Source organism: Amblyraja radiata, chromosome 27 (assembly GCF_010909765.2).
Source record: "Amblyraja radiata isolate CabotCenter1 chromosome 27, sAmbRad1.1.pri, whole genome shotgun sequence".
Taxonomy (NCBI): Eukaryota; Metazoa; Chordata; class Chondrichthyes; order Rajiformes; family Rajidae; genus Amblyraja; species Amblyraja radiata.
In genome coordinates, this window is record NC_045982.1 from 3,250,462 (window position 1) to 3,276,808 (window position 26,347).

The window sequence follows — 26,347 nt, forward strand, 5'->3', positions numbered from 1 at the left end:
AAGCCTGAAATCTGGTACATCCAGGTTCAGGAACAGCTTCTTCCCCACAGCCATCAGGCTATTAAACACAACTTCAAACAAACTCTGAACTATAACAGCCTATTGCACTTGATCTGTTTATTTATGTGTGTATATGGTATATGGTATATGGCACACTGATCTGTTCTGTATTTACACCGACAATATTCTGTTGTGCTGCAGCAAGCAAGAATTTCATTGTCCTATCTGGGACACATGACAATAAACTCTCTTGACTTGACTTGACTTGATTTAAGAAACAGTTTGACAGGTACATGGCTTGGACAGGTTTGGAGGGATATGGACCAAGCGCAGGCAAGTGGAACTAGTGTAGCTGGGACATTGTTGGGCGAGTTGGGTTGAAGGGCCTGTTTCCACACTGTATCACACTGTGTGAATCTATGACTCTAACCTGCAAACCTGTATGTCATTGGAGTGAAGGAGGAAACCGGAGATCTCGGAGAAAACCCACGCAGGTCACGGGGAAAATCTGACCTTGAAAGCTTGTCCAGGGACCTGTGCTGTGGAAATGTCATTTGTCTGTTCCAACTTTAGCCCCAGAACAACCCGACACCCTCTGTAACCTGTTGAAAAGGAATAGCTGCCACCTCCTGGAGAGAGGATGGTTCTACCAGTGGGAGAGTCTAAAGCCTGAGGCCCACAGAATAAAAGGATGTACCGTTAGAAAGGAGAGGAGGAGGAATTTGTTTAGTCAGAGGGCGGGTGAATCTGTGGAATTCATTGCCACAGACGGCTGTGGAGGCCAAGTCAATGGGTACTTTAAGGCAGAGATTGACAGATTCTTGTGAATTCCACTGTGGTGGGCAGGGCCGGATTTGAATGAAGAGAGGCCCTAGGCTATTCCACTTGTGAGGCCACTCCCAATCCCCTCTGTAAGGCCCCTCCCAATCAGCCTATGAAGCCTATAGGTAAATCCGGCCCTGCCGAGGCCCACCTAGGTCTCGAGGCTCTAAACTTAAGCTTGTGAAGCTTATACGTAAATCCGGCCCTGGTGGTGGGATGTGAACACCAGAGGGAGGATTTCATGCCGGTCCAGAAACCAACATAGCGAGAGTCTCTTGACCCAAACCTTGGGGGTCTATTCCCCTCCACAGATGCTGCCTGACCCACTGAGTTCTTCCAGCACTTTGCGTTTTCCAATTGAGTTCAGTGCAGGTCGGTGAATCTAGACCGCGTTTGGCTGAGTCACCTCACGGTCCAGTGAACTTTGGAAGTTCTCAAGTGTGAAGGGTGGGAAAATAGAGGCTGATCCTGGAACCACTGTAATTCCTGGATCCGAAACACAAGCTCGGCCGAGGGTCTCAGCGACAGCTTTGGGCGCAGAGGTGGCGTAATGCTTCCACGCTGCAACTCGGCATGTCGATGGATTGGATACTCAGTCAGAAGCTCCAGATGGACACAAAATGCTGGAGTAACTCAGCGGGACAGGCAGCATCTCTGGAGAGATCGAACGGGAGACCCTTCTTCAGACTGAGAGTCTTGGGAAAGGGAGAAAAGGAAGGGTAAGGTGTGAAGACAAGAGATCAAAGGGGATGAGAACAGTTAAATTCTGGCTCAGATTATTCTTTGTCGATTTTAAAGCTAATACAACCAAACTTCAGAAGCAATAAGGTCATAAGTGATAGGAGCAGAATTAGGCCATTCGGCCCATCGAGTCTACTCCGCCATTCAATCATAGAAACATAGAAACATAGAAAATAGGTGCAGGAGTAGGCCATTCGGCCCTTCGAGCCTACACCGCCATTCAATATGATCATGGCTGATCATCCAACTCAGTATCCTGTACCTTCCTTCTCTCTATACCCCCTGATCCCTTTAGCCACAAGGGCCACATCTAACTCCCTCTTAAATATAGCCAATGAACTGGCCTCAACTACCTTCTGTGGCAGAGAGTTCCAGAGATAATCATGGCTGATCTTTCTTTCCCTCTCAGCCCCATTCTCCTGCCTTCCCCCCATATCCCCTGACACCCGCACTAATCAAGAATCTCCCTGTCTCTGCCTTAGAAATATCTCTTGACTTGGCCTCCACGGAGTTCGGATGAATCTACAATGTACAATTTGCCAAGGCAATTATATTCGACGCTTACGGCAACTGACTGGGGGATGAATTTCTAGGCAGTTACATTTCGCAATTTGGATTTCAAGTAAAAAATGAAATTAACCAGTCAACTAAAATCAATTAAAACCAATAATTAATTAATTAGATTGTAAATATTCCTTCATAAACTAAAACAGCATGTGCGAATTTTAGGACTGTTTTGTATCTCTGTAACATTGAACATTATGGTGACACTGCAGTGCAGCGGTAGAGTTGCTGCCTGACAGAACCAGAGACCCGGGCTCGATCCTAACTACGGGTGCTGTCTGTGTGGAGTTTGTACGTTCTCCCTGTGACCGCGTGGGTTTTCTCCGGGTGCTCTGGTTTCCTCCCACACTCCAAAGGTTTACAGGTTAATTGGCTCTGGTATAATTGTAAATTGTTCCTAGTGTATAGGATGATCGCTGATTGGCCGCGGACTCAGTGGGCTGAAGGACCTGTTCACGTGCTGTATATCCAAAGTCAAAAACTCTCTGGAGAATTTCCAAGTTGAGACATTTCTAATGATGAATAGATTCAATTTAAAATTTTAATACAATTGTCGTTTTGTTACAGGAGGATTAATTGTAAAAATTTAATTTCTCTACCTTAAGGAAATATTTTGGTTTCTACAAAATCAAGTCAAGTCAAGTCAAGAGAGTTTATTGTCATGTGTCCCAGATAGGACAATGAAATTCTTGCTATGCATCAGCACAACAGAATATAGTCGGCATGAATACAGAACAGATCAGTGTGTCCATATACCATTGTATAAATATATATACACATTAATAAATAAGCAGCTAAAGTGCAAATAAACAGATAATGGTCTATTAGTGTTCAGAGTTTTGTTTCAGTCGAGTTCAATAGCCTGATGGCTGTGGGGAAGGGGCTATTTCTGAACCTGGACGTTGCAGTCTTCAGGCTCCTGTACCTTCTACCTGAAGGTAGCTGGGAGATGAGTGTGTGGCCAGGATGGTGTGGGTTCTTGATGATACTGCCAGCCTTTCTGAGGCAGCGACTGCGATAGATCCCCTCGATGGAAGGGAGGTCAGAGCCGATGATGGACTGGGCAGTGTTTACTACTTTTTGCAGTCTTTTCCGCTCCAGGGCGCTCAAGTTGCCGAACCAAGCCACGATGCAAATCACAATGTTTATTGGGAATATACCCCATTTTATTATTAATGTTTTATTATTAATGTTTAATGTTTTATGTGTCATTCCTAACTGTCACTGTATGTCATGTTGCCACTTGCAGGCGGAGCACCAAGGCAAATTCCTTGTATGTGAATACTTGGCCAATAAACTTATTCATTCATTCAGTCATTCGTTTTCTGGGGGATGTGAGGAGACCTGGTAGAAATATATAAAGTTATGAGTGGTAACATCGGATCAGCAGCCAGAATCTTTCTCCCATGTGGAAATGTCAAAGACTGGAGGGCTGAGTATTAAGGTGAGATGCACAAAGTGGAACGGAGGCAGACAGAAAATGCTGGAGTAACTCAGTGGCTCAGGCAGCATCTCTGGAGAAAAGGAATTGGTGACGTTTCGGGTCGAGACCCTTCTCCAGAAGAAGAGTCTGAAGAAGGGTCTCGACCCGAAACATCACCCATTCCTTCTCCCCAGAGATGCTGCCTGTCCCGCTGAGTTACCCCAGCACTTTGTACCCATCTTCTGTGCAAAACCAGCATCTGCAGTTCCTTCCTACACAAAGTTTAAAGGAGATGTGCGGAGAAAATTTATTAACACAACAAATTGGGTGGTGGGTGCCTGGAACGCGCTGCCAGGGGTGGGGGTGGAGGCAGATATGATAGTGGTGTTTTAGAGGCTTTTAGATAGGCACGTGGATTTGCAGGGAATGGAGGGATTCGGATCGCGTGCAGGCAGATGGGATGAGTCTATCTTGGGATCATGGTCGGCACAGACATTGTGGGCCGAAGGGCCTCTCCCTCTGCCCTACTCCCCCACGATCCATGTTCACAATTATTTCTGTGTCTCGGTCCTCGAGTATTTTAATTTTTAATTTTACTTTCCAGAATCAACTTGTGAGTTTCTGTGACTCTTCACAACCAGCCGAGACCTTCTGTTTTTATGAAGACAGATTAGGTTTCAGCCTCAAGAAAGTGTCACTATGCTGGAAGGAACTTAAAACAGAATATCTCACCGGGAACTTGTCAAACTGGTCCGCTCAGTCCGCCTGGGCCTACCTGATCTCCCGGTTGTCAAACACTTCAACTCCCCCTCCCATTCCCGCTCTGACCTCTCTGTCCTGGGCCTCCTCCTTTGTCAGAGTGAAGCCAAATGCAAATTGGAGGAACAGCACCTCATATTTCGCTTGGGTAGCTTACACCCCAGCGGTATGAACATTGCTTTCTCAAACTTCCCCTCTCTCTCCATCCCTCCCCCACCCATAGTTGTACAAGGTTCAAAGTCATCTTGTTGAGTCTCATTATCTGTAACTCATTTTCACCTAACCCACAGCTTACCTTAACCAGCCTGTTTCCTTTATCATCATTACTTTTTTTCATTTGTTCTATATTTCTCTACATCACCGTCTATATCTCTCGCTTCCCTTTCCCCTGACTCTCAGTCTGAAGAAGGGTCTCGACCCGAAACGCCGCCTATTCCTTTTCTCCAGAGATGCTGCCTGTCCCGCTGAATTATTATGCCCCTGTCCCACTTAGGAAACCTGAACGGAAACCTCTGGAGACTTTGCGCCCCACCCAAGGTTTCCGTGCGGTTCCCAGGAGGTTGCAGGTGGTTGCCGGAGGTTGCAGGTAGTGGAAGCAGGTAGGGAGACTGACGAAAACCTCCGGGAACCGCACGGAAACCTTGGGTAGGGCGCAAAGTCTCCAGACGTTTCCGTTCAGGTTTCCTAAGTGGGACAGGGGCATTTTTGTGTCCATCTTCGGTTTAGACCAGTGTCTGCAGTTCCTTTCTACACTGTACAAAAGTAAGTGCTAGGTTGTAGGAAACTACAGAGGTTGATGTGTCACACACAGAACGCAAGGCAAAATAATCGGTGCATTGATGGGAATTCAAGTGGATGGCAAAAGAAGAACATGAACAGTTTGTAATCAACTCTGTATTGATCTCTGAGGATGCAACCGATTACAGTTTGTACAAAGAGCAAAGAGAATACTAAAAAGTGATGGAGGAATTCAGCGGGCCAGGCAGCATCTGTGGAGGGAATGGATGGATGATTCAGTTTAGATATACAGCGCGGAAACAGGCCCTTCGGCCCACCGCGCCTGTGCCAGCCTTAACACTGTTCTACAATAGGGACATCTTTTTTTATACCAAGCCAATTAACCTACAAACCTGTACGTCTTTGGAGTGTGGGAGGAAACCGGAGCATCCAGAGGAACCCAAGCAGTCATCGGGAGAACGTGCAAACTCCGTACAGACAGCACCGTTTTCAGGATCGAACCGCTGTGCCTATGTTTCGGGTTGGGACCCTTTTCCAGTCAATAGGCCAGCATTGCTTGTGTCCCAATGAGGAGACTATAACATGAGCGGATACAAAAAGCTGGAGTAACTCAGTCGATCAGAGAGCGGCTCTGGAGAAAAGGAATAGGTTACTTTTCGGGACTCTCCTTCAGACCCGAAACGTCACCTATTGCTTCTCTCCAGAGATGTTGTCTGACCCGCTGAGTTACTCCAGCTTTTTGAAGGTCTTTCTTCAGTTTAAACCAACATCTGCAGTTCCTTCCTGCACGACATGAAAGGATATTTACTTAAAGTGTAAGAAGCTTATAAAACCCTGAAAACAAGCCATTTGTTTTCCTCATCAAGGAGGAGAGCTTTTAATGAACACACAAGGAATTTAGAGATTTTTAAATGAGTTTAGAAGGATGGGGGGGAAACCTCATTGAAATGTACAGAATAGTGAAAGGCCTGGATTGAGTGGATGTGGAGAGGATGTTTCCACTAGTGGGAGAGTCTAGGACCAGAGGGCACAGCCTCAGAATTAAAGGACGTTCTTTTAGGAAGGAGATGAGGAGGAATTTCTTTAGTCAGAGGGTGGTGAATCTGTGGAATTCTTTGCTACAGGCGGCTATGGAGGCTGTGGATATTTGTAAGGCAGAGATCGATAGATTCTTGATTAGTATAGGTGCCAGAGGTTATGGGGAGAAGGCAGGAGAATGGGGTTGAGAGGGATAGATAGGTCAGCCATGATTGAATGGCGGAGCAGATTTGATGGGGTGAATGGCCTAATTCTGCTTCTATAACTGATGAATTTATGAAATTGCAGCTGCTGGAATCTTGAGCAAAACACAAAGTGCAGAGGAACTCAGTGGGCCAGGCAGCATCTGTGGAGGGAATGGACAGACGACATTTGGGATCGGGACCCTTCTGCAGTCTCTTAGATGTTTGGGCCTGAACTGGGGTGCCTGGGAGCTGGAGGCCACGTTGGTCAAGATGGCGGTGAAGGCGGTTGCTATGGAGAAGGTAGCAGGTCTGGGTCATAACATGGCCGAAGAGCAGGAGAGTCTGAAGAAGGGTCCTGACCCGAAATGTCGTCAGTCTATTCCCTGCCTGTCCTCATGCTGCCTGACCCATTGAGTTCCTCCAGCACTTTGTTATTTGTCCATGCTTTTAAGTCAATGGGCAGAAGAATTGGAGGGGAGTTGAGACTGGTTGAAGTAGTGACCCTCTCTGCATAATGTAAATGCTCGAACTCTTAACAAACTGTAACCTGCTGGACAATGAGCCAAGAGCAGGGATATGGGATTAGTCCCCGTAGCTCTTCCCAATGGACTTGTCCCAATAGGTCTTCCCAATAGATTACAGTCCCCCAAAGCTCTTCACAATGGTATCAGTCCCAATGAGAGACCTAGACATGTTGAGCAAATGGCTTCCTTCTTCTCTGCTCCAGATTTCTTTGATTCTATGCTACGATCTTTTAGGACGTCCTTTCAGGAAGATGAGGAGAAATTTCTTTAGCCAGAGGGTTGTGAATCTGTGGAATTCATTGCCACAGAAGACTGTGAAGGCCAAGTCAGTGGATATTTTTAAGGCAGAGATAGGTCGATTCTTTGATTAGTACGGGTGTCAGAGGTTATGGGGAGAAGGCAGGAGAATGGGGTTAGGAGGGAGAGATAGATCAGTCATGATTGAATGGCGGAGTTGACTTGATTGGCCAAATGGCCTAATTCTACTCCTATTCCTTATGACCTTATGGTTCATTCTAGCTTAGAGATACAGCACGGATACAGGCCCTTTGGCCCACCGGGACTGCGCCGACCATTGACCACTTGTGAACACGAGTTCCATGTTATCCCCCTCGCCATCCACTCCCTACAGACTAGGAGGAATTCACAGAGCGCCAATTAGCCTCCAAACCCTCACGTCTTTGGATAGCGGGAGGAAGGCCCGGAGCACCCGTGGGTGGGAGACCCCACGCGATCACGGGGAGAAACGCGCAACCCCACACAGACAGCACCCGAGGTCGGGATGGAACCCGAGTCCGTGGCGCCGTGAGGCAGCGGCTCTACCCGCTGCGCCTCCACGCCACCACAGACTTGCAGAGATTTGTGATGTGCGGGGAGCTACAAACAGCAGGTCGGGTAGAATCACACAATCCTTTCATCCAGGTCCGTGTAAACGGATGCAAAATGATTTTCCAGGGAGCTGTTGCTCGAACTGAATATCGAGATTATTCAATACCACTCCTTTAACATTATGTATAAATCCATCAAATACAAATTCTACACAGAAGGCAGCATTTCCTCGAAAAAGGCCCAGACATGTAGATTAGCTCACGTAGCTTTGTTCTGAAGCTGAATTTCAAATAGGAATAGTTTACAGTCATGTCTATCACGTCGGATGACAGCCTTGGTGTGAGGTTCCCGTGATTCTATTGATCTGAGGTGTCAACTTTTGAACCCAGAAGCGCAGTGTCATTACTTCAGGAGGTTGAAAGAGCATCAAGGCGGGGGTACGTGCCGAGTCGCTGGTGGTACTGATCCTGCCGTCTTTCAAAAAGACGCACACTTCCCACAACAAGCCGCTACTTAAAGCAGAGATAGTTCACACACACAAGCCGAGCCCATGCATCTGTTATGTTCACGATAAGAGATGGTATTTCTGCACAGCCCATTGGAGTTGAGCAGCGCTGTAGATTTGTATCCCGTTCAAAGTAGTAGGTTTTACCATACCGCTCGGAGCAGATATAACAAATATCCCACACTCTTCATATTCCCCCTTGATCTATCTATTCACAAGCTCATAACTTCATGTTCCCAAGTGATAGGAGCAGGATTAGGCCATTCGACCCATCGCATCCACTCCGCCATTCAATCCTCTGCCTCAGAGGGCGGTTGAGGCAGGTTCTCTGGATGCTTTCAAGAGAGAGTTAGATAGGGCTCTTAAAAATAGCGGAGTCAGGGGATGTGGGGAGAAGGCAGGAACGGGGTACTGATTGGGGATGATCAGCCATGATCACATTGAATGGCTCGAAGGGCCGAATGGCCTACTCCTGCACCTATTGTCTATTGTCATCACGGCTGATCTATCTCTCCCTCTCATCCCATTCTCCTGCCTTCTCCCCATCACCCCAGACACCCGTACTAATCAAGAATCTGTCAATCCCCTTAATGTACATCAGTTTGAAAGCACGCACCACCAGACTCAGGAACAGCTTCTTCCCCTCTGTTATCAGGCTTTTGAACGGCCCTTCCATAAGCTGGGGTACTGTCCGACTCACCTCTACCCCATTGCGGACATTGGACTTTGTCTCTGGAACTGGTGCGCTACAATGTTGACAACTGTACTCTACAGTCTGAAGAAGGGTCTCGACCCGAAATGTCGCCCATTCCTTCTCTCCAGAGATGCTGCCTGTCTGTCCCGCTGAGTTACTCCAGCATTTTGTGTCTATCTTCGGTGTAAACCAGCATCTGCAGTTCCTCCCTACACACAACACTCTGTATCTTCCCCTTTGACCCACCGATTGTACCGAGTTTGACTTGAATGTATTTATCTGTTTGGATATCATGCAAAACAAGGCTTTCCACTGCACTTTGGTACATGTTACAATAGTAAACTTTGTTTTGGAGTAACTCAGCGGGTCAGGCAGCGTCTCTGGAGAAAAAAGACGGATCTGAAGATCTGAAGAAGGGTCCCGACCCGAAACGTCGCCCATCCATTTTCTCCAGTTTAGTCGGTTAATTGGCTTCGGTAAAATTGTAAATTGTTCCAAGTATGTGCAGGATAGTGTTAGTGTGCGGGGATCGCTGGTCCACGTGGACTCAGTGGGCCAAACGGGCCTGTTTCTCTAAAACTGGGCCATAAACCTAGCTGTATCTCTAAAATTAAAGAAACTAAAATGAAAAACAAACACATGAAGGGCAGAGTTGAGAGGGTGAGGCAGCTGGGACTTACCGTTGAGGTTTTTAAATAGGTTGAGGATGGGCAATAACTGCCTGTAGTAGGGGACCAAGGCTTCCCCGACCCGCTCGCCAGAAACGACAAGATGCTGCAGGATCTTCAGCGTGGTACAAATAACATGCTTGTTCCTGGTGTTCAACGCATCTGCACAAGACAGAGAAGGGTTATGAATGATTAGGGTTGCCAACTGTCCCGTGTTAGCCGTGGACATCCCGTATATTGGACTAAATTGGTTTGTCTTGTACGGGACTGCCCTTGTCCCGTATTTGACTGCTACGACTCGGGTCGGGTTCGGAACGCCGCGTCCAGCCCCCGCCACAGACGTCCCGGCGTAGTGCAGCCCATGGAGTGCAGCAGCAGCAGCAGCAGCGCCTCGCCCGTGGCCCCATCGGTCGTTCGGCAGCCCGGTCAGCTGTCCGAACGTCGGACCTTCGCTTACCGCCGACACCGCCACCCCATCCTTCTCACGGCCGATCATGAGTTGGATGGGGCGCCGGACTTTGCGCGCGGCATCACGCGGGCCAAAACTCTGGGCTTTGTGTGTAGTCCAGCACCCGGGCCAACTCATCATTCACCCAGGCATGGCCGATTCGGTCAATGGATTGCCGTGGGGAAATTGTCCCGTATTTTGACCTTTTGTCCCTTATTTGGGACTGAGAAGGTTGGTGACCCTAGTTATGATCCAGAGCGTTGACTAAACGCTTCCCGCTGAGATGATGCTGCACCATTAGTTGTGAGTGGAGTTAGATCCCTGGTGTATGATTTCCCTTTGCTCCCATTCCCTTCCCCCATGCAAGACGTATTACAGCGTCTTGAAGCTCTCTGTTTTATTTAACCTTCTTTCTGCTGGTGCTCAGCCATGCAGGGGCCTTTCAGTCTTTTCCGGGAATAAGTGGCAGGTTTCTAATCAAGTATCTCGCCCATTGATCAGACCAGGCAGTCTCGTAACAAACCTAGCGAACCCCCACAAGTGTAACAGCAGCTCGTTGCATTTTGGTTCCGATAACAGGTCATTGACCCCAAAATGCTGGAGTAACTCAGGCAGCATCTCCAGAGAGAAGGAATGGGTGACGTTTTGGGTCTGAAGAAGGGATTCAACACAAAACGTCACCCATTCCTTCTCTCCAGAGATGCTGCCTGTCCCGCTGAGTTACTCCAGCATTTTGTGACTCTCTTCAGTTTAAACCAGCATCTGCAGTTCCTTCCTACACATGTTAACTTTCAATTTAGTTGAGTTTAGTTTAGAGATACAGCGCGGAAACAGGCCCTTCGGCCCACCGAGTCTGCGTCAACTAGCGATCCCCGCACACTAACACTATCCTACACACACATTAGGGATAATTTACAATTATACCAAAGCCAATTAACCTACAAACCTGCACGTCTTTGAAGTGTGGGAGAAAACCGGAGATCCTGGAGAAAACCCACTCAGGTCACGGGGAGAACGTACAAACTCTGTACAGGCTGCACCCGTAGTCAGGATCGAACCCGGCACTCTGGCGCTGTGAGGCAGCAACTCTACCGCTGAGCCACCGTGACACATTCCAATTATGGTACCATTCAATTCAACAGCTAAGCAGGAAAAGCTGGCCCTGCATAGAAATGTTTTGACGTCTGTTGGTAAGATTCAAAGCTCTGTGACACTTCATCTTTCTTTTAGCCACAAGTCAAAGAGACTTGCAAAAAAACTGATGACTAAATCAAAAGATATTTTCAATCACACCATCTCTCGAGGCATGAGTGACACTTACATACACAAGACTCTGTTTTATATTCATGCTCCATGAATTCTGCTTATCTTCAGAGAGATGTGATTCATGGCACTTGTTTGTGTTTTAATAGTTTCTTTTCCATTCAGATACCAACTCGACGTGCCCCACGTTAATGTAAGACTCAATTTCTGTTTCAGTGTTAGTTTAGTTTATTGTCACGTGTACCGAGGTACAGTGAAAAGCTTTTGTTGCGTGCCAACCAGTCAGCGGAAAGACAATACATGATTACAATCGAGCCGTCCACAGTGTACAGATACATGATAATAGAATAACGTTTAGTGCAAAATAAAGCCAGTAAAGTCCGATCTAAGATAGTCCGAGGGTCCCCGATGAGGTAGATAGTAGTTCAGCACTGCTCTCTGGTTGTGGTAGGATGGTTCAGTTGCCTGATAAAAGCTGGGAAGAAACTGCCCCTGAATCTGAAGAAGGGTGTCAACCTGCAACGTCACCTATTCCTTCGCTCCATAGATGCTGCCTCACCCGCTGAGTTCCTCCAGCATTCTTGTCTACCCTGAATCTGGAGGTGTGCGTTTTCACACTTCTATACCTTTTGGCCAATGGGAGAGGGGAGAAGAGGGAGTGACCAGGGTGAGACTGGTCGAGTAGGTTTGATGGGCCGAATGGCCTAATTCTTCTCCTAAAACTTATGAACTTATAGCAGTCAGGAATGCATGACACGGCTTTATAGGACTTTGGTTCGGCCACATTTGGAGTTTTGCGTGCAATTCTGGTCATACAGTCACATAGACTCATATGGCACGGAAACAGGCCATTCGGCCCAACTGTTTGTTGCTTTTAGATTAGATGTTATTGTTGAGAATCGTTCTCATCCAGGGACAATTATTCAAATATCTGCCATAAAATGCGGCACAGTGGTGCAGCGGGTAGAGCAGCTGCCTCACAAGCCAGCGGCCCGGGATCAAACCTGGCCTCGGGTGTTGTCTGTGTGGAGTTTGCACGTTCTCCCTGTGACCGCGAGGGATTCCTCCAGGTGCTCCGGTTTCCTCCCACATCCCAAAGACGTGTGGGTTTGTAGGCTAACTAGCCTCGGTAAATCGCCCCCCAGTTTGTAAGGGGAGCGGATGCTTGAATTCTAGAGAGGCATCAAGGATATTGGATGAAGCAGAGGAACGTGGAGCTCAGGCCAAGATCAGAACAGTCATAACCTTATTGACTGGAGGATCTGGCTGAGGATTGAGAGATTTTGAGCCCAATTCCTGCTCATTTTTCATCCGTTCTCACACTCCGACAAGCCCCCAGATTTGATAATTCATTAAAACCTCGGTCGACTCCTCTGACACAGTATGTTGGTACAAAGAACAATATACGAGTTGACGTGTTTTTCTTTTAAAAACGCTCTCCGGAAAACGCAGCAGATGACTGGTGAACTGGCACGATACAACATGCTTTGTGACGCTCAGCATCGGGGACTTGTACAAGGTTGTTGCTAATCAGCTGGCATCCGTCAACAGACCCTCAAAGCTTCAACACAAAGGACTGGCGCTTCAAAGTCATTTTAATGACAATTTTCCTATGGAACCCAGCAGGACGTTCTTTTAGGAAGGAGACGAGGAGAAATGTCTTTGGTCAGAGGGTGGTGAATCTGTGGAATTCTTTGCCACAGAAGGCTGTGGAGGCCAAGTCAGTGGACATTTTTTAAGGCAGAGATGGATAGATTCCTGATCAGTGCGGGTGTCAGGGGTTACGGGGAGAAGGCAGGAGAATGGGGTTAGGAGGGAGAGATAGATCAGCCACGATTGAATGGCGGAGAAGACTTGATGGGCCGAATGGCCTAATTCTGCTCCTATCACTTATGAACTTATAATCGAAAACTGCCTTGCAACACGACACCGTGCTGTTTTGAACAGTGAAGTGGATCTGATTTGAGAAGTAGCAGATGAACTTTAGGCACCATTTGGACATCTCAAGTGATGACGATAAAATCCTTCCTCGCTCAATAACATTTCCGGGGGCAACCAGTCAGTGAGGGAACAATAATGTGCCTTCTGCTTTTCTCATCACTCACCTTAGTTTCATTTAGAGATACAGCACAGAAACAGGCCCATCAGCCTACTCCTGCACCTATTTTCTATTGTCAGATATCCCACTTTCTCCCTACACACTAGGGGACAATTTACAGAGGGCCGATTAACCTACAAACCCGCACGTCTTGGGGATGTGGGAGGAAATCGAAGCATCGTGGATAGCTAGACGAAATGTGTAGGAAGGAACTGCAGATGCTGGTTTATACCGAAGATAGACACAAAATGCTGGAGCAACTCAGCGGGACAGGCAGCATCTCGGGAGAGAAGGAATGGGTGACGTTTCGGGTCGAGACCCTTCTTCGTGGATAGCTACATGGATGTGAAAAGCTTCGAGGGATATGGGACTAACTAGGGGCAGGTGGGACTGTTTCAGTTTAGTTTTGAGATACAGTGTGGAAATAGGCCCTTCGGCCCACCGAGTCCATACTGACCCCCGATCACCCTGCACACTTGCATTATCCTACCAAATTCACAATTTATTCTGCCGAAGTGAATTAACCGAAAAACCTGCACGTCATTGGAGCGTGGGGGGGAAATCGGCGCACCCGGAGAAAACCCACGCAGGTCACGGGGAGAAGGGGTACAAACTCCGTACAGACAGCACCGGCAGTCGGGATCAAACCCGGGTCTCTGGCGCTGTGAGGCAGCAACTCTACCGCTGCTCCAACGTGCCGCCCAAATCATTAATTAAATGCTAGAATTCTTCTGACAAAGAATTGCATTGTGAGGGGTGGACCACTGTCCACAGCTGTCTCCTCAGCAGGTCATTCTGTCCCTGAAACTCATCCTCATTTCCTTCACGATACAGCCGCCCGTGACTGTTTCTCCCTGCGAGTCTGTCAGATATAACAGCATCTTGGCTCTGGGAAGCGATGAATAACCTCAGCTGCTGGGACCTGGGGCATGGAGTCGTGCTTCTCTGGCACGTTAGCTACTGTAACCTCCAACGGAAAAGGCAGTCTCCTTTAGAGTGACACGGAGGCGCAGCGGTAGAGTTGCTGCTTTACAGCGCCAGTGATACAGGTTCAATCCTGACCGCGGGTACTGTCTGTACAGAGTGTGGATGTTCACCCCGTGGCCTGCGTGGGTTTTCTCCAGGTGCTCTGGCCTCCTCCCACACTCCAAAGACGTACAGGTTAATTGGCTTAGGTACAGATTGTAAATGGCTCCTAGTGTGTAGGATAGTGCTAATGTACGGGTGATCGATGGTCGGCACAGACTCGGTGGGCCGAAGGGCCTGTTTCCGTGCTGTATCTCCAAACTAAACTGAACTAAATGGGACTGTAAATGTGTGAAATATGTTTAGTTAGTCTCAGATAGAGTCAGTGCCAGAGTGACACAAAACACAGACTTGGTTCTGCACTTTGTTCCAAATTGCCCGTAGCTAAAATCATCGACAGCATGCTGGAATAATTTCCACACGCCTGGATAACTCCAACAAGACTCGGGGAGCTTTCTCATTATCAGGAGATGGTAGATGCAAGGAACCGCAGGGGCTGGTGTACAACAGAAGACACAAAGCCTCCCAGAAATGTCAATACCTACCCATGTTCTCCAGCGATGCTGCCTGACCCGCTGAGTTGAGGGCCTGTCCCACTTACGTGCCCTTGGCATGCAAATTACGCGACCTCGTGGTCGTGTTGAGCCGCGACGGTCCCGCGAAGGTCGCGCGCGATTTCATGCGTACGCACAGCCGCCTGGAGCGCGTGACGTCATTTGAAGATGGACACAAAGCTGGAGTAACTCAGCGGGACCGGCAGCATCTCTGGAGAGAAGGAATGGGTGACGTTTCGTGTCGAGACTCTTCTTCAGTCTGAAAAGAAGGGTCTTGACCCGAAACGTCACCCATAGCTTCTCTCCAGTGATGCTGCCGGTCCCGCTGAGTTACTCCAGCTTTTTGTGTCTATCTTCAATTTTCTTGGCCCCGCTCTGGGAGTAGAAGTGGGGGCGGATCCGGACCGCAACGGCCGTGAGCCCCAGGCCGAGCTCGGCGATCGTTTGGCTGCTTCTGCTGCTGTTGAAGGTGAGACGTTGTGTCGTGCCAGGGTCTTGGGCCTGTCCCACTTTGGCCGTCAGTTCCGCGACAGGCCGTTGGCGCGCGAAGATTTCGTTCGCTACAAAAATTTCGGAGCGCCGCGCGATGTCGCGCACAACTACACGCCCCTCCGCGCTTCTCAGTGGGACCGGCCCCGTACGGCCACACGATGCCCGTGCGCCTCAACGCGACCACGAGGTCACGTAATTTGCGTGCCAAGGACACGTAAGTGGGACAAGCCCTTTACTCAATCTTCCACAAAACCTGGACTCCTACACGTCCCAGACTAGCTTTTTACATCAAGGCTTGATAACCACCAGAAGGAGAAACTACCGACTCACCAAGAAACACCAGAGTAAATCTTCAGTAATCGGGCAGAAGCAACGTTGTGTGCATGTACCCGGGCCAAGTACAGCAATCTTCATTACTCAAGTGTGCGGAGCGAGGGTTTATGTGACTGAGCGTAATGTGGTGGTGATCATTAGCGGCCCCAGCTTATCAATCTGAGCCAATAGTTGGGAGTGTGGCAATTACCGAGAGTGATTCTGTTGCTGCTGTGTGAGTGAAGTATAACGGTGGCCAGCCACGTAATCACTGTGTGACAAACACACAATGCTGGTCACATTGCTATAAATGTCCCAGTATGTATGTGCCGTGCTGTTTTTGCTCAGGCCCAGGCTATTCACAGCTCCCCAGACCGCACCATTAAATTGCCATCAACATCACTGCAAACCCAATTCAGAGCAGGACATGTTCTGTGTGAGTCCAGAAGCCTTACAGCGCCTTGGTAATAAACCGAAATTAAACACATTCATTACATTCCCAATTCTTTTGTGTGTGAGGAGAATAGAGGGGCTTTCAGCCTCTGTGTGACAGAGAAAATGAACACCACTGGAACTCCAGCATTTCGTGTCTATCTTCGGTGTAAACCAGCGTCTGCAGTTCCTTGTGAAATCTCCTCATGGTGTGCCTGCTTTGAAGAATTTCTCCTCCTCTCTCTGACGAGGGTTCTGCAGCTCTCTCTCTCGCTGCTCCCCCTCTCTGATTCCTCCTGCTCCCACAACCACGTTATAACCCAGACTCGCGACCACAGCCACGTGCGTTTCTGTGCGAGTTTTCACACCTCACCCTTCCATATCTCTCGTCTCCCTCTCCCCGGACTCTCAGTCTGAAGGAGGCTCTCGACCCGATACATCACCCTGTTCCTTCTCTCCAGGGATGCTGGCTGTCCCGCTGAGTCGCTCCAGCATGTAGTGTCTATCTGCGGTGTAAACCGGCATCTATAGTTCCTTCCTGCGTACAACTTCCAGCGGTTCCAACGTGGAACATCAAACAGTACAGGTGACTAGACACAAAAAGCTGGAGTAACTCAGCAGGTCAGGCAGCATCTCCGGAGAGAAGTAATGAGTGATGTTTCGGGTCGAGACACTTCTTCAGACTGGAAACTGTACAGCACAGGAACAGGCCCTTCGACCCACAATGTCCGTGCTGGACATGATGCAAGTTAAACTGATCCCATCTGCCTGTACATGATCCATATCACTGCACCCCCTGCACATCCATGTGCCTATCTATAAGCCTCTTCAACGCCACTATCGTATCTGCCTCCACCACCACCCCCTGGCAACAAGTTCCAGGCACCCACCACCCTCTGTGTAAAGAAGTTGACCCACACATCTCCATTTAACTTTCCCCCCTCTCACCATAAAACTACGCCCTCTAGTGTTGGACACTCCCACCCTGGGATAAAGGTTCTGACTGTCTTCCCTATCTATACCTCTCATAATGTTATATACAATTCTGTCACACAATGTTATATACATTTCTGTTCTGAATTCTTCAAGAGCTTCTGAGGACGGCACGGTGGCGCAGCGGTAGAGTTGCTGCCTCACAGCGCCGGGTTTGATCCTGACTACGGGCGCTGTCTGTACGGAGTTTGTACGTTCTCCCCGTGACCATGTGGGCTTTCTCCGGGCGCTCCGGTTTCCTCCCACACTCCAAAGACATGCAGGTTTGTAGGTTAATTGGCTTTGGTAAAATTGCAAATTGTCCCTAGTGGGTGTGAAGGATAGTGTTAGTGTGCGGGGTGATCGCTGGTCGGTGCGGACTCAGTGGGCTGAAGGGTCTGTATTTGTGCTGCATCTCTAATGAGAAGCAAATGAAACTAAACACTAATCTACACTAAACTGCATTAAAATACACTAAATTAAATTAAAATAAATTAAACTAAGCTCCATAACGAAAGAGTGTTTGGCTTCTTACTTTTTATGGGGATGATGAGTTGCGGGATGACCGGCAGGATCTTCGGCCCCCCGTGCTCCAGCATGTCATGCACACCTTGTCTGGCAAAGAACTCGTATGGGTGTAGGGTCTCACAAAGGCCGTCAAAGAACAGGGGCAGGTAGTGGTGGTAGTCCAACTGTTCAATCTCAACCTGCAAAAGAGAGGTTAGCAATGAATGAATGAATGAATGAATGAGTGAGTGAGTGAGTGAGTGAATGAATGAATGAATGAATGAATGAATGAATGAATGAATGAATGAGTGAATGAGTGAATGAATGAATGAATGAATGAATGAATGAACGAATGAGTGAATGAGTGAATGAATGAACGAATGAATGAATGAATGAATGAATGAATGAATGAGTGAATGAATGAATGAATGAATGAGTGAATGAATGAATGAATGAATGAATGAATGAATGAATGAATGAATGAATGAATGAATGAATGAATGAGTGAATGAGTGAATGAGTGAATGAATGAATTAATGAATGAGTGAATGAGTGAATGAATGAATGAGTGAATGAGTGAATGAATGAATGAATGAATGAGTGAATGAATGAATGAATGAGTGAATGAATGAATGAATGAATGAATGAATGAATGAATGAATGAATGAATGAATGAATGAATGAGTGAATGAATGAATACTTTATTGTCACATGTGACAAGACACAGTGACATTCTGTGTGTTGCTTACCCAAGGTATACAAAAATCTGCCAACTAAAGGGCACCAACAAAGTTACAAAGCACGTAGGAAGGAACTGCAGATGCTGGTTTAAACCAATGATAGACACAAAATGCTGGAGTAACTCAGTGGGACAGGCAGCATCTATGGAGAGAAGGAATGGGTGTTGTTTCGGATCAAGACCCTCGTATCCCACGCCAGCTCCTCCTTAGTTCTCCCCCCCACCACTCCCCCTCATGGCGATCCGCCCATTGCCAGGTCTTTTGATCTTCCCCCCACCTCACTCCTTCAGTCAGTTGTATATTAATTCAGCTAGTATAGAAACATAGAAACATAGGTGCAGGAGTAGACCATTCGGCCCTTCGAGCCAGCATTGCCATTCAATCTGATCGTGGTTGATCATCCAAAATCAATATCCCGTTCCTGCTTTTTCCCAATATCCCTTGATTCCTTTAGGCATAAGAGATAAATCTAACTCTCTCTTGAAAATATACAATGAATTGGCCTCCACTGCCCTCTGTGGCAGAGAATTCCACAGATTCACAATTCTCTGGGTGAAAAGGTTTTTCCTCATCTCAGTCCTGAATGGCCGACCCCTTATTCTTAAACTGTGACCCCTGGTTCTGGACTCCCCCAACATCGGGAACATTTTTCCTGCATCTAGCCTGTCCGATCCTTTAAGAATTTTATATGTTTCTATAAGATACCCTCTCATCCTTCTAAATGTTAGTGAGTACAAGCCCAGTCGACCCATTCACCGACTCCAACTGGTCCAGAACGCAGCCGCCCGACTCATCACCCACACCAAATCCTGGCATCACATCACTCCAGTCCTCAAACAACTTCACTGGCTTCCCATCTCCCACCGGATCACCTACAAAATCCTGGTCCTCACCTACAAAGCCCTCCACCATCTGGCCCCCCCATATCTCACTGACCTCCTCTCCCCCTACCAACCCTCACGGTCCCTCAGATCCACATCAGCCGGTCTCCTCTCCATCCACAAGTCCAACCTCCGCAGTTATGGGGACAGAGCCTTCTCCAGGGCAGCTCCCAGGCTCTGGAACTCCCTCCCCCAACTGATCCGCAATTCCGTGTCCCTCACCATCTTCCAGTCCCGCCTCAAGACCCATCTCTTCACCTCTGCCTGTCCTTAGCCCCACGTCCCCCTCCCTTTTCATCTGTGCATTAATTGCCTCATACTGTGTTTTGTATTGAATTCTGTCTTTACTTTGTGTACTAGTCATGTCTCTACTATTTATTTCATTCCCCTTACATGTTTTTCCTCTACATGCTCAATTTTTGTAAGGTGTCCTTGAGACTCTTGAAAGGCGCCCATAAATAAAATTTATTATTATTATTATTATTCTTTCATCATATGTTAGTTCCGCTACACTGGGAATTAACCTGGCGAACCTATGCTGCACTCCCTCAAGAGCAAGAATGTCCTTCCTCAAATTAGGAGACCAAAACTGCACACAATACTCCAGGTGTGGTCTCACCTGGGCGATACAAAGGGCAGCACGGTGGCCCAGCGGTAGAGTTGCTGCCACACAGCACCAGAGACCCGGGTTCGATCCCGACTACGGGTGCTGTCTGTATGGAGTTTGCACGTTCTCCCCGTGACTTGTGTGGGTTTTCTCCAGGAGCTCCGGTTTCCTCCCTCACTCCAAAGACGTGCGGGTTTGTAGGTTAACTGGCTTGGTAAAGTTGTAAATTGTCCCATGTGTGTGCGTAGGATAGTGTTAGTGTGTGGGGATCGCTGGTCGGCGCGGACTCGGTGGGCCGAAGGGCCTGTTTCCACACTGTATCTCCGAACTAAACTAAACTAAACTAAACTAAACTCTCGAGGCAGTTTTGAGCGCAAGGTATTTGTTCTCCATGGCACATCAAATTACAAGTGACTTTGTTAGAGATGACTAAAGGGCCTGTCCCACTGTACGAGGTAATTCAAGAGTTCTCCCAAGTTTCCCCTGATTCGAACTCGGAGAATTACGGTAATAGCCGCTCGTAGGTAATCGGGGCTCTCGTGGACATTTTTCAATATGTTGAAAAATCTTCCCGAGCTGACCGCGTTTCCCGAGTACCTGCCGTTAGCGTTACGAGCCGCTGAGAGACGTCCCCGAGCTCCGGAGTACCCGCTACGTACATTCTATGTACTTACCACGAGGTTCATTTTTTTTTTCAAACTCGGGAGAGCTCTTGGGTAAACTCGTACAGTGGGACAGGCCCATTACATTATAAATGTGAAGGTCGTTTAGTATTCTGACTGTGAACATTATTACGACAGAAATCAGATCACACTTATCAGCAATATTGACATATATTTTGTAAAAATGAGATTTTTTTGCTTCACATCAGGCACATTTTCACAGCGACCCATTTGTTAAAAAGCCCTCTGTGCAGCATAGGGTTCTAAGGATATCAAACAGAGCCAAGCGCTGTCTTTCAGGAATATATAATTTCATATAATATCTTCCTTCTTATGGCAACCCATTGTCCTGATCAGCAAATTGTGGTGAAATTCAAAAGCCAATTTTACAGAAATACTCGCTGCTGACAATACAAATGTGTTCAAGCAGGGGGGTAGTTTGATAATGACATGCAAGGAAACTCAAAGATAAGCATTTCATTTTACAATTACCGCATAGGATCATGTACACTCCATTTCTCAGTCTCCGTTTTGAGTCCGAGGTTAGCAGCGGTGTGTATAATACAGGCCTTTAGGAATGTCCTATAATCTACCCGCTGATCATCATGACACCACATTGCAACAAATCATGAAATCAATAGACAATAGGTGCAGGAGGAGGCCATTTTGCCCTTCGAGCCAGCACCGCCATTCAATGTGATCATGGCTGATCATCCCCAATCAGTACCCAGTTCCTGCCTTCTCCCCATATCCCCCCACTCCGCTATTTTTAAGAGCCCTATCTAGCTCTCTGTTGAAAGCATCCAGAGAATCGGCCTCCACCGCCCAATGAGGCAGAGAATTCCACAGACTCACCACTCTCTGTGAGAAAAAGTGTTTCCTCGTCTCCGTTCTAAATGGCTTACCCCTTATTCTTAAACTGTGGCCCCTCTGTGGTCTTCCATCTCTGTGGACTTCATTTTAAACTTTGTTTATCACTGCAGTCATAGTCTTTAGAAAATAACATCATACGGTAAAAGGCCTGTCCTACTATTCACGACCTCTGCCGAGTTTGCCCTTGACTCATACTCGCAGCATGGTCATCACGAGGTCGTAGGAGGTCGTAGGTAGGTCCTAGGAGGTCGTAGGTAGGTCGTAGGTAGGTCATAGGCAGGTCGTGATGCTAGTCGTAGGCACTCGTGGCATCAAGTAGGTCGGGGCGTAAAATGTCCTCGAGTAAAAATGGTCGTGAATTATGTCGTGAAAGTGGGACGGGCCCTTTAAGGTCTGTCACTCCCCCTCAACCTCATCCTCCTGCCTTCTCCCCATAACCCCTGACACCCATAATAATCAAGAACCTGTCAATCTCCGCTTTAAAAATATCACACCTTACCTTTCCATCTCTAATCTCCCTCTCCCTGAAGAAGTGTCTCGACCCTAAACATCACCCATTCCTTCTCTCCAGACATCCAGACAGCTGGGCCTTTATCTTTCAGGGCAGAGTTCTCAAGGATTTGCGGAAAGACCGTTAAATTGTGAAATGAAGAAATACATTTTGTATTCACATTTTATAATGAGATGTAGATTCTGCAAACTGACTCTCTATACTCATCATTGCGATAGCTACTTGACTCGTGCCTTTTATAATGTAGGACATCACGTCTACAGGCTCGTTGTAGTCATTTACTCTAACCGGAGATTTTAATGATAACACATATGGTTTCCATGTGTATGTCTTTGTACTTCAGACCTGCAGCTGACTAAATCTGCTCTTAAATCATTCAGTATAGTTTAGTTTAGTCAATAGACAATAGACAATAGGTGCAGGAGTAGGCCATACGGCCCTTCGAGCCAGCACCGCCATTCAATGTGATCATGGCTGATCATCCACAATCAGTACCCTGTTCCTGCCTTCTCCCGATATCCCCTGACTCTGCTATTTTAAGCCCTATCTAGCTCTCTCTTGAAAGCATCCAGAGAACCCGCCTCCACTGCCCTCTGAGGCAGAGAATTCCACAGACTCACCACTCTCTGTGAGAAAAAGTGTTTCCTCGTTTCCGTTCTAAATGGCTTACTCCTTATTCTTAAACTGTGGCCCCTGGTTCTGGACCCCCCCCCAACATCGGGAACATGTTTCCTGCCTCTAGCGTGTCCAAGCCCTTAACGATCTTATATGTTTCAATGAGATGCCCTCTCATCCTTCTAAACTCCAGAGTGTACAAGCCCAGCTGCTCCATTCTCTCAGCATATGACAGTCCCGCCATCCCGGGAATTAACCTTGTAAACCTACGCTGCACTCCCTCAATAGCAAGAACGTCCTTCCTCAAATTAGGGGAGCAAAACTGCACACAATACTCCAGGTCTAGTCTAGAGATACAGTGTGGAAACAGGCCCTTTGGCCCACTGTGTCCACGCCGACCAGCGATCCCCGCGCACCAACACTATCCTGCACACACCAGGGACTATTTACAATTATATAAATTAATACAATTAACCGACAAACTTGTCGGTCTTCGGAGTGTGGGAGGAAACCGGAGCACCCGGAGGAAACCCACGCAGGTCACGGGGAGAACGTACAAACTCCACACAGACAGCAGCCGCGGTCAGGATCGAACCCGGGCCTCTGGTGCAGTAAGGCAGCAACTCTACCGCTGCGCCACCGTACTCTTCCCCTGCAAGCCTCAAATCCTCTCTCCCAAGTTCCCAACCAACCTAGTTTTGAAAGAGTAATAGGGCTTTCAATAGATAATAGACAATAGGTGCAGGAGTAGGCCATTCGGCCCTTCGAGCCAGCACCGCCATTCAATGTGATCATGGCTGATCATCCCCAATCAGTACCCCTTCTCCCCATATCCCCTGACTCCGCTATTTAGCCCTATCTAGCTCTCTCTTGCTAAACAAGGATAGACACAAAATGCTGGAGCAACTCAGCGGGACAGGCAGCATCTTTGGAGAGAAGGAGTGGGTGACGTTTCGGGTCGAGACCCTTCTTTAGACATCTTTCTTTAACAAGGTTGACCGGGCACTTGAGGGAGAATTTCACCTTCACAAGCAAAGTATAACTATTCACGCCAGCATCCTTTTCACCATATTTACAACTCATCAAAGTCTGCAGCATCTGAACTGATCCCACCTCTTCACAAGGGAGGCCAGGAGACAAAACTGAAATCAAACGCAAAAGAAAAAAATCAATGCTGGGTTACAAGTAGGAGGGACAATGAGGGGGGATTTCAGTGAGAGCAGAAGTTCAAAGCAACAGCTCCGGCATCTCCAACCTATCTTGAATGCATTACCATTCCTATCGCAAGTTAAATCTATCAGAGTTTTGCAGGCAACATAACCATATAACCATATAACAATTATAGCACGGAAACAGGCCATCTCGACCCTTCTAGTCCGTGCCGAACACATAATCTCCCCTAGTCCCATATACCTGCGCTCAGACCATAACCCTCCATTCCTTTCCCATCCATATAACTATCCAATTTATTTTTAAATGATAAAAACGAACCTGCCTCCACCACCTTCACTGGAAGCTCATTCCACAGAGCCACCACTCTCTGAGTAAAGAAGTTCCCCCTCATGTTACCCCTAAACTTCAGTCCCTTAATTCTCAAGTCATGTCCCCTTGTTTGAATCTTCCCTACTCTCAGTGGGATAACATTCTGTTATTGATCCAAACTCATTGCAAACCTGATGGTATAAACCTGACCCATTCCTTTTAGTGGCAAGAGATGGGAGAGCATCGATGGTGGTAATTCAGGGCGGCACGCTGGTGCAGCGGTAGAGTTGCTGCCTGCCAGTGCTTTCAGCACCAGAGATGCAGATTTGATCCCGACTACGAGTGCTGTCTGTACGGAGTTTGCACGTGCTCCCCGTGACCGCGTGGGTTTTATCCGAGATCTTCGGTTTCCTCCCACACTCCAAAGACGTACAGGTTTGTAGGTTAATTGTCTTGGTGTATGTGTAAAATGTCCCTAGTGCGTGTGGGATAGTGTTAATGTGCGGGGGCCGAAGGGCCTGTTTCCGCGCTGTATCTCTAAACTAAACTAAAGTAGTTCAGCACTGATCTCTGGTTGTGGTAGGAAGATTCAGTTGCCTGATAACAGCCAGGAAGAAACTATCCCTGAGTCTGGAGGAGCGACTGTAACAAACATAAACCTGAGCCTTCATTCCTGATATTGGAATACAAGTGAATAATAATAATACATTTTATTTATGGGCGCCTTTCAAGAGTCTCAAGGACACCTTACAAAAATTTAGCAGGTAGAGGAAATGCATGTGAATGCATCCAAGAATGTGATAGAACTATGAATTCAAAATTAGGGTTGCTGCTTTTTGGAAATAGTTTACAAGCCAGAGTTTTTTTTGCAACAAGAACTGGCAAGAACAAACGTGATAAATGTATTATTAAATGAATCCAGTTTCTCCATCTCAGAAATCCCTCTAGTTCTTGTCTCCATCGGTTCATCGAGCTACTGTGGGACCTTTTAAATCAGGACTTCCCTCGTTTAATGGTTGGAAAAAGTCATTAAAATAGAAAATAGATTATAAATCTTTGCACAGCCTGCAGATCCATGTTATTCAAGTATTGCATACTTTTGAAATGAATTCTAATTGCGACATCCAAGGAAACAACCTTAAATCTTTCATAACATTAAGTCTGTAACTACACACCAATAATGTGTATTGATTTCATGCTAATTGCCGATGGAAGCAGAAAGCAGCATTTCATGGACCTTAAAAAATCTACAGAAGCAACTAATCCCTTTCTGTGGACAGACACAAAATGCTGGAGTAACTCAGCGGGACAGGCAGCATCTCTGGAGATAAGGAATGGGCGACGTTTCGGGTCGAGACCCTTCTTCAGACTGGGAGTCAGGGGAGAGGGAAACGAGAGATATAGACGATGATGTAGAGAGATTTTGAACAAAAGAATGAAAGGTGCAAAAAAGTTACGATGATAAAGGAAACAGGCCCTTGTTCGCTGTATGTTGGGTGGGAACGAGAAGCTGGTGCGACTTGGGTGGGGGAGGGATGGAGAGAGAGGGAATGCCGGGGTTACTTGAAGATAGAGAAATCAATATTCAATGTCACCCATTCCTTGTCTCCAGAGTGGCCACGGTGGCCCAGCGGTAGAGTTGCTGCCTTACAGCGAATGCAGCGCCGGGGACCCGGGTTCGATCCTGATTACGGGTGCTGCCTGTACGGAGTTTGTACGTTCTCCCCGTGACCTGCGTGGGTTTTCTCCGAGATCTTCGGTCTCCTTCCACACTCCAAAGACGTACAGGTTTGTAGGTTCATTGGCTTGGTATAAATGTAAATTATCCCGTGTGTGTGTGTGTGTGTGTGTGTGTGTGTGTGTGTGTCTGTGTGTGTAGGATAGTGTTTGTGTGTGTGTGTGTGTGTGTGTGTGTGTGTGTGTGTGTGTGTGTGTGTGTGTGTGTGTGTGTGTGTGTGTGTGTGTGTGTAGGACAGTGTTCGTGTGCGGGGATCGCTGGTCAGTGCGCACTCGGTGGGCCGAAGGGCCTATTTACGCGCTGTATCTCCAAGCTAAACTAGACTGAATTGAAACTTTAAAATGCCTTCAACTTCTCCAAAGGACTAGTTAAATGAAAGATGCAGGGTGACTTCCACTCCACAAGTGAGTTGGTCTGATGAGTCACATAACACAGGCAGCATTGAATTATGATCAGTGGCACAAATCAGCTGCAAATCAGATCGCATTTGTCTTCATCGAGTGTTTTATTTATGCCAAGATTATTGCTTACAGCCCCGGAGAAAAATGTTGCGGTTAGTATTCCCATTGTAGTGTGCTCCATTACAGCAAGGGTTCAGTCCGAGTGTCATAGGCAGTAACTTTACAGAATGCTTTTGATCATTCT

At 47.4% G+C, this 26,347-nt stretch overlaps 1 protein-coding gene across 2 annotated transcripts in view; it reads right to left on the bottom strand.

The window, feature by feature from the left end:
- The window catches only part of LOC116988305 (parkin coregulated gene protein homolog), a 142,894-nt gene that overhangs the window by 47,995 nt on the left and 68,552 nt on the right, over positions 1-26,347 (bottom strand). For both annotated transcript variants that reach the window (XM_033044897.1, XM_033044898.1), the window contains exons 3-4: positions 17,622-17,793; positions 9,502-9,651 (exon numbers count right to left, since the gene is read on the bottom strand). In XM_033044897.1, coding sequence (XP_032900788.1) covers positions 9,502-9,651; positions 17,622-17,793 — 322 coding nt within the window. The remainder of the gene's footprint in view (positions 1-9,501; positions 9,652-17,621; positions 17,794-26,347) is intronic.